At 35.7% G+C, this 13290-nt stretch overlaps 1 protein-coding gene and 1 long non-coding RNA gene across 5 annotated transcripts; one reads left to right on the top strand and one right to left on the bottom strand.

The window, feature by feature from the left end:
• Positions 1-5218, top strand: LOC309502051. 4 transcript variants are annotated; one of them, XR_014207094.1, is made up of 5 exons: positions 1-152; positions 3198-3584; positions 3677-4028; positions 4328-4481; positions 4845-5218. It is a non-coding gene; the product is annotated as an uncharacterized lncRNA (long non-coding RNA). The 4 variants fall into 4 exon arrangements; XR_014207095.1 differs by having other exon boundaries at positions 3-118; positions 3677-3821; XR_014207096.1 differs by having other exon boundaries at positions 3-152; positions 3677-3817.
• LOC309502012 (uncharacterized protein) lies at positions 3340-4796 on the bottom strand (the record flags this gene model as incomplete). Its single annotated transcript, XM_082174334.1, has 3 exons — positions 4325-4796; positions 3669-3982; positions 3340-3561 (listed from the first exon to the last, which is right to left on the bottom strand). The coding sequence occupies exons 1-3, from the start codon at positions 4485-4487 to the stop codon at positions 3340-3342; spliced, it is 699 nt and encodes a 232-aa protein (XP_082030460.1). The 5' UTR covers positions 4488-4796.
• Positions 5219-13290: the final 8072 nt, after the last annotated feature.

The following is a 13290-nucleotide window of genomic DNA, read 5'->3' as shown; positions in this document are numbered from 1 at the left end:
TCTCGTGTTCTGCATTGAGGTGCTACTGGGGCTTCCGGCTGTCAACGGCACTTACTGCTGCCGATGTTTTCGCCGAACCCCTACTGAGGCTGCAGCGAGGACTTCTTGAAAGTTGCAGGTGGGATATGACGATGTTAGTCACTGACCTCAAAGTAAGACAATTTTATTATATTTGTGTTAAACGTGATCTGAACAGAGTTTTTGCGTCCGTGACATACGTGCACGCCCGGACATGTCCTGTAGAGATTGTTCTGTGTTATTCAGGGCTGTGTTTCCCGAAAGCATGGTTAACCAACTATGGTCGCAAGTTTATTCGTTATCAGCAGTTCAACGAGTCTGTCTTTACCGAAACCATCGTTCCAATGAACATTCGCAAACAGCATCGCAGAGTTTTGTCGAGCTGTGGTAAGCATAAGTTAGTTTCTAGATTGCATGACATGTGGACTAAATAAATCCTAATCTTGATCAAAATAAGCAAGCTGACATTCAGTACAACCTGTGTCTTTTATTTAGAATACACAAATGTCATTTACGTCTTTTAGTTTTTCAAGAAATTTAAATGACCGTTTTTGTGTGCATGTGCGAACGTGCTCTAGGCCTACTAAGTAAGAACGAGCCTATGAACAAATCTGAAAATAAGCAAAATAACTGAGAAAAGTCCTCAGGTGCCATGTCTGTAATTTATATCAAAACATCTAGCATTAATTCGATCTCAAACAATTTCATTAAAAGAAGTTATTACTCTACGTGCGTGACATCATTAACCAATGTGGTTGAACGACCACTTTGCGACAATACGGTTTCGGGAAACAGTCGTGACTCGCTAGTTGATTTCTTCAACGATGCATCGTACTATGGTATTGAAGCAGCGAGTCACGTCGTTGTACGGGAAACGCACCCCTGATCGGTATTATTATTTAAAGTATGATTATTCATTCTTTATTAAGCTGCAGATCCGTGTTATGGGTTATTAATGATGTTGGTCTGTTCAGATATTATAATACAGACGAGTGATTAGCGTCATATTGTTTGAATGCTCTTCATATGAGCCACAAGGTTATTCAGGCATTGGGCACTGTATGTTATTGATGACAAATGGTAGCTTACAGCCTATTTTCCTGTGGAATAGCCTACCTCGTTTCTGTTTATTTAACCCCTTACTCAACACCCCCAATTTTGGCAAGTGCTGCATACATGACATACCCAGAATAAAAAGGTTGCTGCTGATAAGTCATTCCGAATAGACACATAACCAACCTATTTAGAATGTAAACTCTCAAGGGTTGGCTGTTCAAGACTCAAAATTAACCAGACTGTTATTAATATTGAGATATATAAGCTCAAACATAAAAACAAAAACAACAAATATTAAGAATATATTTATTAAATGTATAAAAATATTATGTGAATTTAGGATAGCAACTTATAACAACAACTAAAGTGTAGCCACAACTGTGGTCATGCTTCATTTCAAATCTGAGAATGATATCTCGAAAATTATGCATTTTATGAAGCCTATTGTGAGACCATGTCAGGGGAGCATTTGGAGAAGTTTCACAGAAGGCAAACAAGTTTCTCATCAAATAGTTTATTGCCCTCTAAACACCCATTTACTGTCTCTGACTAATGTCTGGCGAGGAGAACTGGCCCCATTCATGTTCTTTTCATTTAAATCGACGAACCTTTCACACATTTGCCGGTATGAGACTTAATCTTCATTATTCTTTTATCCTTATTCTTTTGTTTGAATGCAGCCATTATAGCCTTTCTTCTGGCATAATGCTTGGCCATTTACAAATAATGTAACCCCCTATAGACGAATAATCCACCTATTAACTTAAGCCTTGTTAGAAAACAAACAACAACAAAATATTATTGGAACTTTAAATGCGAATTATTTTAAAAATATATATATTATGGAATAGAAAGCTCCTGTAGCAGGTGCATTACTACCCTTTTTTTACTTTTTATACTATTTTTTTTTTTTTTTTTTTTATATATATTTTATTCTTAGAATTTGTATTACTATGTTTCTTGTTGTATTTGTATTTGTATATGTGCACTGGAAGCTTCAGTACCAAGAAAAATTCCTTGTGGGTGCAAGCACACTTGGCAATAAAGCTCTTTCTGATTCTGATTCTGATTAGCACAACAGTTAGCCTCAAGCTACATGACACAATTAAATTTATTAATATTACACTTTTATTTAAAGCTCACTTTTAAACACCATCGAGTATTTGTATCATATTCCGGTCGCGGTTTAGAATGGTTTCAAGTCAAACAAAATTTGAAATATGTTATTTTTAGCATTTTATATGAAGCTATGGGCTATATGCTTATCCTTACCTTTATTTTTTATTCATATAAAAATACCCCAAATCGCACGAAAATAACACACAAAACACATATACTTAAATCGTGCATAAAGAACTTGTTTCGGTGAAGAGATGTCACTTTCGCTTTGTTTATCACGGATGTCCAGAATCAGGAAGTATACACAGGACGCGTCATGCAGAAGAGGTCACGTTGAAGCACGTCAGATGATTGACAGCTGTACAGCGAATCATATTAGTTTGAGGTCAAAAGTCACGCAAATCAGGAAGAGGAGATACACATCTAGCTACGTTAGCTGTTTGAGCTCTTCAGATCGCATAATTCAGTGGGAAATGAATAGGATTGGTATTCTGTATGACGAAAATATTTTACTAACATGTGATTATTAATCATTATTTCTCCAAATATGCGCACCATTGTAATAATTGCCCTGGCGGATTCTGTATATTATATGTATTTGAGCACAAATAAACCGGAGAAGACGAGAATGAATGTTGTGTGAGTAATGATTTCTATTCAAAATAACGATCGTTACAGATTAATTATTTTGCACTCCTGGCATAAATTAAGAAATTAATGTCACTGCAAACCAGTTTAATCATAAACAGTGGTCAAATATCGAAGCTGGAGTCTTAAACCTTCCTTATGATGCTGATTTTGTCCAGATCAAGTAAGAGTGTGATGTTTTAAAGAGTAATGCATTTTGAAGTGATCCCTGCCGAGCAAGGGGTTAACTGAATGTTGAGTAGAGAAATGTCACTGATGTGTATTAAGAATAATTATTTTACATTATGTAACACTGAAAGCTTATTATTGTGTATATATTTTGTTTATTCATTATTTTTATTGTACTTATGTTCCAGACTATGTACATCATTGAATACCTTTGTTGTTCATCCTCCATCTACCTCCAATACACCGAGTTAATCTACAATAACAGTCCAAAAGCCTCTCTAACAGTGTTGGTAGGACAATGAGGTTCAGATCCATTTCAGTGATTGTTCACTACTGAATGTTGTTCAAAACACTTTGAGCCACCATCAGTGCCTCCTGGTAAATATCCACACCAAACAAGTCACTGGTTTTGAAAGGGTCAATGCTACCCTGGAGCTGGGCCTCCAGCATCTCTTTAAGTGCTGGTTGCGTCATTGGAATGTCAGTTTGTTGCCGTGGATCTTCAACAGGAACTGGTCCATCCCAATCAATACCCCAGTCAGAGATTTCGACCTATAAGAACAACAAATAATAAGGTACGTTAATAATTTGTAATCAGATTTGTCAATTAAAGTATTGGTCAATAATCAACATTGATGTACATCTGGATATGTCTATACCTCTTCAGGAAGCTGTTGTGGTGCAACAAGTAGCCCTGCCACCCACAGCTGCTGGGGAGACCTGTAGCCCTCCGAAGACAGGGGATGTCGGGCCCAGCTGTCAGAAAAGAACTTCAGATGCCAGTTCAGCCTCGGAATCATCACATAGTGTAGGCATGTGATATGAACATCATTGTTCGGGTCAAGAACTCCAATGTCCTCCAGGTGCCGGAAGGCCGCATAGTAAATATGGATGACTGTGCACCATAAGTCCCGCCATAACCTCTCTATGCGTTGATTATGGACACTCTTGCCCGTGATGTAGCTCTTGCGCTCTGACAGAAAATGAACACATTTAATAATCATAATTTAACAGAAAAGGTACTTCCAACAAAAAAACTGCAATCAATGGAAATATGCACTGATAATCTGACTAGGGTCAGCTGATTTATACAACAGCCAATCCTTTTCTAAATGTGATACAATAAACATATGTGGAGAATTTTATATATATATATATATATATATATATATATATATATATATATAAATAAATAAAATAAAAATCCAACATTTTAGATATGAAGTACTAAAATGTACAACTAACACCAGTGATGCAGATTTGTATTAAAAAGTCATAAGACTAGTATTTTGTACTCTTGTCTTACTGCACCTACCAGGTCCTCGATCAGGATGTTCAAGCATGAACCTTGCCACATCTACATTTTCCCCACCATGGTCACTGCGGACACGCTGAGGCAGACCATGAACATGCACAGCTTCCAAGAAGCATTGCAGTACAGTAGAGGCCCTGTTGTTATCGCTGGCTTTCAGGTACATTATTTTACGGCTAAAGCCATCAATGCCCCCATGGACAACTATTCTCCAACTGTGAAAACAGGGAGGAAAAGAGAATATATAATTAGAACAAATGATTTAACAGGAACAGTTGACAGTGTGCTGGTATTGATATGATTGCTGATTATTGTTATGCCTCAAATGATAAATCAACTTTTTTAAATGTATATTGTGTATTTGCAAATAGACAGCTTTACAGTCGGCTCGTTTTTTTCCCACATTAGAAGAATAATCGAAAAATGAAAAACTTAATTAATAAACAAAAAAATATTGATGACCAGAACAAATGCTACTTGTACTAACAATGTTACTAATTACAAAAAAAAACTTCTTTTATAGGTCTTACCGGATGAGTTTATGGTTGCCATCAATATGCCACAGGGAGAGAGGTGCTGGAACTGAATAAGGGCGTCTTGGAACAATATTCAGTTCCAGTCCACGTAACATAGTCCCAACCGGATCAATGGCTCTCATAACCTCCCGGACTCTTCGTTGCTGTACCCTGTAGAAACAGAATTGTTATAATGACATGCAAAAGTTTCTCCTCCTTAGTGAAAATATGTTGCTATGCATATCAAAGTCAGTAAAGGACAACCTCATTTCCTAAAAATCATAAATTGATGTATTGTATGACAACAACTAGGGGTCTGCAACCATGCTCCTGGGTTACCGTCCTGCAGATTTTAGCTCCAACCCTAATCAAACACACCCGAAGGAGGCAATCGATGTGTCAGGGTTGCTTGATAATTACAGAGTTAGAGCAGGGTTGGGACTGAAGTCTGCAGGACAGTAGCTCTCCAGGAGCAGGGTTGAAGATAACAACAGAACCAAATATATAGCCAATGTCATTAATGTTCCTATTGGCAATAATTTAATATAATTTGACAAATTAATCTGATTTGAATATCAGAAGGCAAAGTCCTACTTTCAACGAGAGGTGCATTGAGCTGGGAATGGAGGAGGGTAATTAGCTCATGAGCAACACACTAAGCTACTAAATAATACTGAATGGTCCATAGAAATACCATGATAGGAATCGTACTCCTAGGTAGACGTAGATCAGCTGAGAGTTCGCTAATTCAAGTTTGACAAACGTGACCTGCCAGAAGTATAAATCATTTCTCTACATGGTTATACACGTGTTGTGTATAATTTTTAACAGTTCTCTGAGGAAGTAACGTACTCATAGTTTGAAACATACCTTATACCTCTTGCTTTAAGATGTCCCATGACCATCTTTTGTCCTGTATTAGGACAACTGGCAATGAATTCCATCACATGTTTTTTTAAGTCTTCATCAGAGATATCACTGTAAGTCTGCCTCACAGATAACTGATACTGGGTCATTCTGTTCCGGATTGTTCGTTGACTTACAGAATACATTGCAGCAATTTCTTTAACTGTGAAATGTTCGTCAAGCAAATATTTCAGTTGCTGTTCACAGAGAAAGAAAAATCTTTCACAGGTTTGGACCGGCAAAGAATAGATATGTAGCTCATGTAATGCAACATTTAAAAGTGAAAATATCTCCTCTTCTTGTTGCAACGGTCTGTACACAACAAATCTGGACAAAACATGGACAATGCTTTCCAGTCTAAAGAAAAAGTTATCGCAGTGTGTATCTACAGCAGCAGCCTGTCTCAACTCTGCCCCTAATGACTGCAGGCTCTCAGAGATGGCACTCAGCACATCCAGGTGTGCTCCTTCACTGAAAAGAGAAATAAAAGAAAGAAAAAACATCAGATCAATAAATTGCAGTCCAGTGTAGCAATCAAGACATTCGTCTCGTCGGGGATACAATTACATCTGGGTGATATTACCAAAATATCTAAATACTATTTTAATTTTACATTTAACTTTTTTTAAATTACAATGTGATGGTTTGTTTCACTGTTTGCTTCAAAAGGTGTCACTTCATTCCATATGTATAATGTCTATACTCTACTTCATAGGGATGAGTCACGATTTTAGAATATTGGATTAGTTGATTTAATTATAAAATATGGAATAGGTTGTGCTATTATTGTCTAAAAAAACCCTCCCATGTTCTCGGTGCTGAGTACCCTATGTAACCAGAGGGTGACGCTGCCAATAACACATCTAAAAGCTGTCAATCAACTCTCAGACAAAAGAAAAAGAACACATTGTCTCACACCAGAGCATGTGATTTGAGTGGAAATATTTCCTCCAGAGCCGAGAGAGACTTTATGAAAACTCCGCTTCGCTCGCTGAACCCATGCCCTTTGTGATATGCTGGTTCGACAATATGTGAATAAGGGGCTGCCCCCGACTAAAGTTTTTTCTAGTCGACCACTAGTTTTCATTTAAGCCATTAGTACACTAATCGCATATTTATATTAATTTAATTACTTAAATATATACTGGAGAGAATACTAAACCATAATGAGCGTTTACGTAGCGTAATATATAATATAGCCTACTATATAGCCTATACTGCACTCAAGCGCAAGCATAAAGTTTGCACGCACAAAGAACCGGTAAAAATAATGATTATGAATGTGTCAGATATAGCAAGGAGACATTTTAATTGTTTATTAATAAACTAATGTTGTCTGTGTTGCTGCAAAGATGAAGTTGATGATGCTGACTCGGCATCTTCTTCACAGTAGTGAGGGCCTATAAAGAGAAATGCCCATTTCATATGAATTACATAAGTAGTGAGTCTGATTCTTTTAGTTTTTAATTGTTTTGTTTAAAAGTTGACATTTCAAGCTTTCTATAGATAGGCCTATATTTCTCATGTCTGAGGCAATTAGGCTTAGTTTCGGTTTAGTTATGAGACCGCTCCAGTTCACGAGCAATTCAAGTGATCGCATCGGCGCCTCCATGTCATGATTATATTGTCTGCTATATTTAAATATAGGCTAATCAACATAGATGAAATAAAAAATAGCTTTATATTATTTAAACACAAATATGAAACTAAATGCATTTTATTTAATGGCTACATGTAGGCTATAGCCTGCCACATTACAGAGAAATTTAATGTCTGAGCGAACGCCAATTTATCGGTGAGCATGTGTTAAATAAAATTTGTGGTAGGCCTATAGATACGCACTTTCATGAGATTGTGTTGCAATGAGAGGTGCGATTTTGAATAAAAAAATAATAATTGCGATCAACGAATATCATTTTTGCTTGAAATGCCCATACCTTGTAATTCTAATGTCATTCAATTTGACACTTACTGTGAGTGTCAAATTAAATTACATTTAGGCTAATAGTAGTTAAAAGACTACAACACTATCTATTTTATATTTTCAAGTTTAATAATAATATTTTTAAAAAAATCAATTAGACATTAATCAACTATTTCCAAATGAGAAAAACATTCAAACCACTATTTTCCTGAGTAAGTGCTTAAAATAATCTATTGGTGAAAGGTTGTATTCAGGCCCAAAAATAAATGATCACATTCATCTAATCTTTCCTAACGATCCGCTATCTGCCGCCCCATAAGCATGCCGTCAAAAAAACGCGTCTCTGTAGGCAGCCTAGGCTCTGAGATCTGACACAAGATAGCGGATCGTTAGGAAAGATTAGATGAATGTGATCATTTATTTTTGGGCCTGAAATCACTGATACAACCTTTCACCAATAGATTCTTTTAAGCACTTACTCAGGAAAATAGTGGTTTGAATGTTTTTCTCATTTGGAAATAGTTGATTAATGTCTAATTGATTTTTTTATTAATATTATTATTAAACCAGCCAAAACTGGTACTGCAATCACTTTCAAATTTACTGTAGAGCGGTGTATCCCCTCCCCCTCCCCCCTGACTCGAGGTTGCCAGATAGGCTGCAGGATCCAGCAGGAACGTAGGCTGCTACAAGGAGCTTCCAACTAGAGCAGAGCTGGCAACCCGGATGCCGAAACACCACTGACTTCGTGATTGGTAGATAGGTGGAGGGTGGCGCTTCAGGCCAAAACACAAAATGACAACGTCAACATCAGTTGAGGGCTGCAACTTCACTTTTAAATGACAATATCCTGGCCGGACTACTGTTGCCAGTGATATAAGTATTTGAAATGAACATGATTTCTTAATGTCTAGTGACATATCAGGGCCATTTTATGATTAGCCTAATTGAAATAAATTTCTTACATACAGCTCCTTTAAGCTAAAATAGTAGGCCTACTGCATGGCTATATAGTGTTTTCCCTAATTGGTGTATCCCCAGATACATGGCAACATAAAACAAAATACAGGTCATGATCTTAAATAAGTGTTTGCAATAGAATCTATTGTTCAATTTTCAGCATCACTGAAGTTGGTTTCTAACCAATTTCCCTTTCCAATAGGAGGAGCTGCAGTAGATTGTTGTCTGTTTATAAACCATGGTTTTATCATAGTAAAACCATGTTTTTTGGGCGTATTGACTACCATTTTTATAGTGAAAAAAAATTTGGACCGGATTTGTAAAGTGCGAAAGTTTGAGTGGTTCCCATGGTAACGAGCAAAAATGCTCACTGTAATTACACTGGTAAAAAAATAGACAAGTAAAACCGTTCTGTTTAGTTCTGTATACAAAATTTAACAAAAAACAATTAAAAAAAATAGAGAGAACGCCACATTCATGAAAGTAAGTAACCGAAACATATAAAATAGTAAACCAGTTTTTCACTTGAATGTTAATGGTCGAACTGACCAAAGAACTGTAAAGCCAACATTATTTGAAGTCTGACAGACACAAAACTTAGTCCTGCAAAAAGCGGACTTCCCTCTTACCTTGACATTTCCTTGCTTGATTGTTTCGTAGCCTACTTTCAGATAAATACAAACTACACCCAATGACTGACGTCTATTTATGAGTCTAACTACACAATGAATGAAAAATAACATTTAACCATGCACAAAATGTTATAAACCTTTTTTTTAATGTAGGCCTACGTCCAAAACTATGAAAATGCACTACTTCACCAAAGTTTGAAAAATGCACTGTCTGCCACAGGAACGACGTAATGGGTGGGCCTGACGGGTCCCACCCACTTTTCAACAGGCCCATCCAAAACTTTTCTTTAAAAAAAAATTATTTATTTTTTTAATAGGCTATATTCGAATTTTGTCAGGAATTCGGCAATAAGCTCATAATTTTTGCTATAGTCTAAATGTTTAGTTTTAAAAACAAATTTAAAAAGCTGATTATGTCTATTTTGATGTTTCTGCGCAAGTTCAGCAGACAGTGAGGTTCGGGTTTGTTCCGATCAGAGCTCGTGAGGGGAGAGCACATTTCTGAATATTCCGCTCCGCTTGGTCATTCCGCAGGGTCGCTCAACCCAGAATGGTCTGTTGCCTGGTTCGAAAATATGTGGAATAAGGGCTGCCTCCGACAAAAAACTTTTTCTAGTCGACTATAGTTGTTAATTTAAGCCAGAAAAATCGCTCCTTTATATTAATTGAATTACTTAAATAGCCTACAGGATGAGCGTATAGCCGCACTCAAGCGCACGACCGCACGCATAAAGCTTGCCAAAATGAGTTCACTTAGTAGGCCTAACACACGCACTAATATGTTTATATGTTAATAATATGTTTGTCATAAAATATTTTATCAATGCTTTATTTTTAAAGGCTATAACCTTTTACAATTTTGGATAAAATAGGCCTACATATTTTATCAATGCTTTATTTTTAAAGGCTATAACCTTTTACAGTTTGGGATCAAATAGGCCTACATTTTTTGCATAATTTTTGTTTAAAAATAAAGCATTCATAAATTATTTTATAATAAACATATAGGCCTAGTTATAAACTAAAATAATAATAATAGTAATTATTATTATTATTACATTTTAGGGTAGGCTACATTTAGAAGACGCTTTCGTCCAAAACTTACAAAAAAGGAACAAAGAAAATTCTTCAAATATCAGTCATAATAATACAGGTTAGACGTTAGACAATAATAATAATAATAAAGTGCTAAGATTATCATACATAAACAAAAGATTTTGATGCATGTCATTCATATTAAATCGTATATTCCACCCCATACCCGCTACAATCCGAGAATCACTTTAACCCTCAGACGGTCCTCGATCATTTCTGACCGAAAAATTTTCTGTTTTGAATTTCTAAAAATCACAGCTTCATCGGAATGTTATGAAACTTGGTGACTTTTATGGCATTAGTGAATACAAAAAAAATTGGGGTCATGATCCAAGCATGCTAAGTGGTCGTATAAAAAATAGTAACGATTTTGGTCTTCGGTCAAAAATTACCGACCCATAGGAAATGAATGGGAAATTGACAAAAAAAAAAAAAAAATCTCCGCATTTTTGTGTGTACAATCTACTAATCGGCCACAATCCTAAAAAAAGTACACAGCTGTAAAGGGGTGACACTCTACAACATCAAGAGTGCAAAAAAGACACCACACACACACACACACACACACACACACACACACACACACACACACACACACACACACACACACACACTTTTATACACATACACACCAATACATTTTGATTACAAAAAATCTGTTTTGAATTTTTAAAAATCACAGCTTCATCGGAATGTTACGAAACTTGGTGACTTTTATGGCATTAGGTATGCGAACACACAAAAAAATTGAGGTCATGATCCGAGCATGCTAAGTGGTCGTAAAAAAATAGTCACACTTGTGGTCTTCGGTCAAAAATGACCCCCATGGGAAATTCACAAAAACACTTTTTTCACAATTCTTTTTTTATATATTATTTTACATAAAGTGTTATAATTGAATTAATTGCATTTTTTGTTACAAATTCAGAATATATAAAAAAATGGGTCTAAAATTTGCTTCTTAGCAACACAAGCTTCTCTTTCTAACACAAGGTTTAGGTTTGACTGCATCATAATGCAAAAACGAACACTTTAAATCACTATTTCTAAAAAAATATATAGGCCTATATCTAAAACTTGATAAGAAATAGTTTTTGAGATTATTTAAATATATATTCAAATCCACCCAAAAAAAAAAAAAGAAAAAAAAAGTACATGTGTCCATAAACAGCTGAATATAGCAGCAACATTTATTTAAACTCTATAAATAATAAATAAATAATTACATAAATATATATTAAAAAAAGATGTCACATAGCCTACATGAAAAGGCTACACATTGAAAGCTATTTTAAATTATCTAAAAGGGTGTTTTGAGACAGGACCTAACACACACATACATACATAAACCTTGAGGGGTTTATATAAAATAAAACTATAACCAATCAAGCAAGAAGGTAAAAAAATATTTATTTCTTGTTTCTTCACACAGTATCAGTGTGGGTACTGGACATCGGTAAATACGTGTGGAATTTCTAACTATGTTTTACTATTGCAAACTGTATGGGTGTAAAGTATAAACTGTGCTTGTAGTTTTGGACACTTGAGCTGACGTTTACACACACGAGTCAGTGGAATTCGTTAAGTACCACTTTCACTTTTTTATCTGAAGTTATTTTAAGAAACTTCAAAAATTATATGATTATTATGACTCTGGAGGAGAACTTTAAGTAGGCCTACTACATCTTCATGTACATCTACGTCTTCATCAATCAGTTGAAATTACTGACAGTTTTCAAATGGCTGTTAATCATCTGAGCTTTATTAATTTTTTGTTTGACTTGTTCTCAAGATATATGCATTTTGTTGAGGAATGACCAGACCAGACAAATAAAAACAAGATAAATAAGCAAATGAACAAATCATTTGGACAACTGAACTCTTCACAATTTTGGGCGAATTATTTTATTTTTTTGCCATCAATGTCTGTGGATTATATGCCAAATTATGTGCGAATTTCAGGAACAAGATGACTTCATAAAGATTTGGCTTTACTGAAAACAATAACTTTAGCCTACAGATAAACACTAAAACGAAATACAACCTTGTTGATGCTTAGGCTACGGCAAGGATTCAAAATAAACAATTTTGATTATATCATGCATTCCCGTGGAGTTATTAGCAAAAAACAAGGTGGCTTAATTACTGCGCCACCTTGTGGCTGTTCACCAAATTCAGTCTACACTTGATTTCACACAACACGACTGTACTCGTTTTATAATGGTAAACCATTCGGATTACACATCATTAAATGTAACATAATTAAGAAACTGCTGGCCCTAAAATATGACTAAAGGAAATCAAATAATGACTTGGTTCCATGATTCAGGAGAACAATCCTTTTGTTTCTGGCCCTTGTGGTTCAAGGGTTATTAACATACAAATACTTGAGAGACAGTGCAAAATCTCATGCAAATATTATACACTTACAGTAGGCCTACACGTTACCTGATGTAAGAAGAGAGAAATTTATATAGTAAACTCACGTTGCACTCCCTTTAAATCATGATTGTCATATTTATTTGCAGACATTTTTAGGTACTGTATTTTACCGAATAAAAAAAGGCAACCTCACTGTTTCGCCAAGCCTGTTCCTGGAGGAACTCCAAACACAACAGATTTTCCAACTCTTCATAATCACATCTCAATCAGCTCATCACCTCTTCAGTGGAGACTAAGACAAGCAGTGCGAGGAGGGAGACTTCATCAACACCGTGCAATGCTGTTGAGCCTTCAGGGTTATGAAACACTGGACGACATGTCTAAGTGAGGTTCAGAAAGATTTTTGTGTCAAGACCAAGAAAATGTTTCTTCTTTTTAGAAGAGGTGAAAAATTATACATTTAGGCTACAGTAGCCTACATCCAAACACAGTGTTGTACACTGCCCTGCAGGCTGCACATTTATTCCAGACTATGCTTCTTATTTTACCTAGGCA

Source organism: Leuciscus leuciscus (assembly GCF_965113295.1).
Source record: "Leuciscus leuciscus genome assembly, chromosome: 6".
Lineage (NCBI taxonomy): Eukaryota > Metazoa > Chordata > Actinopteri > Cypriniformes > Leuciscidae > Leuciscus > Leuciscus leuciscus.
The sequence above is the reverse complement of the archived record's forward strand: the minus strand, read 5'-3'. Positions and strand labels throughout refer to the sequence as shown.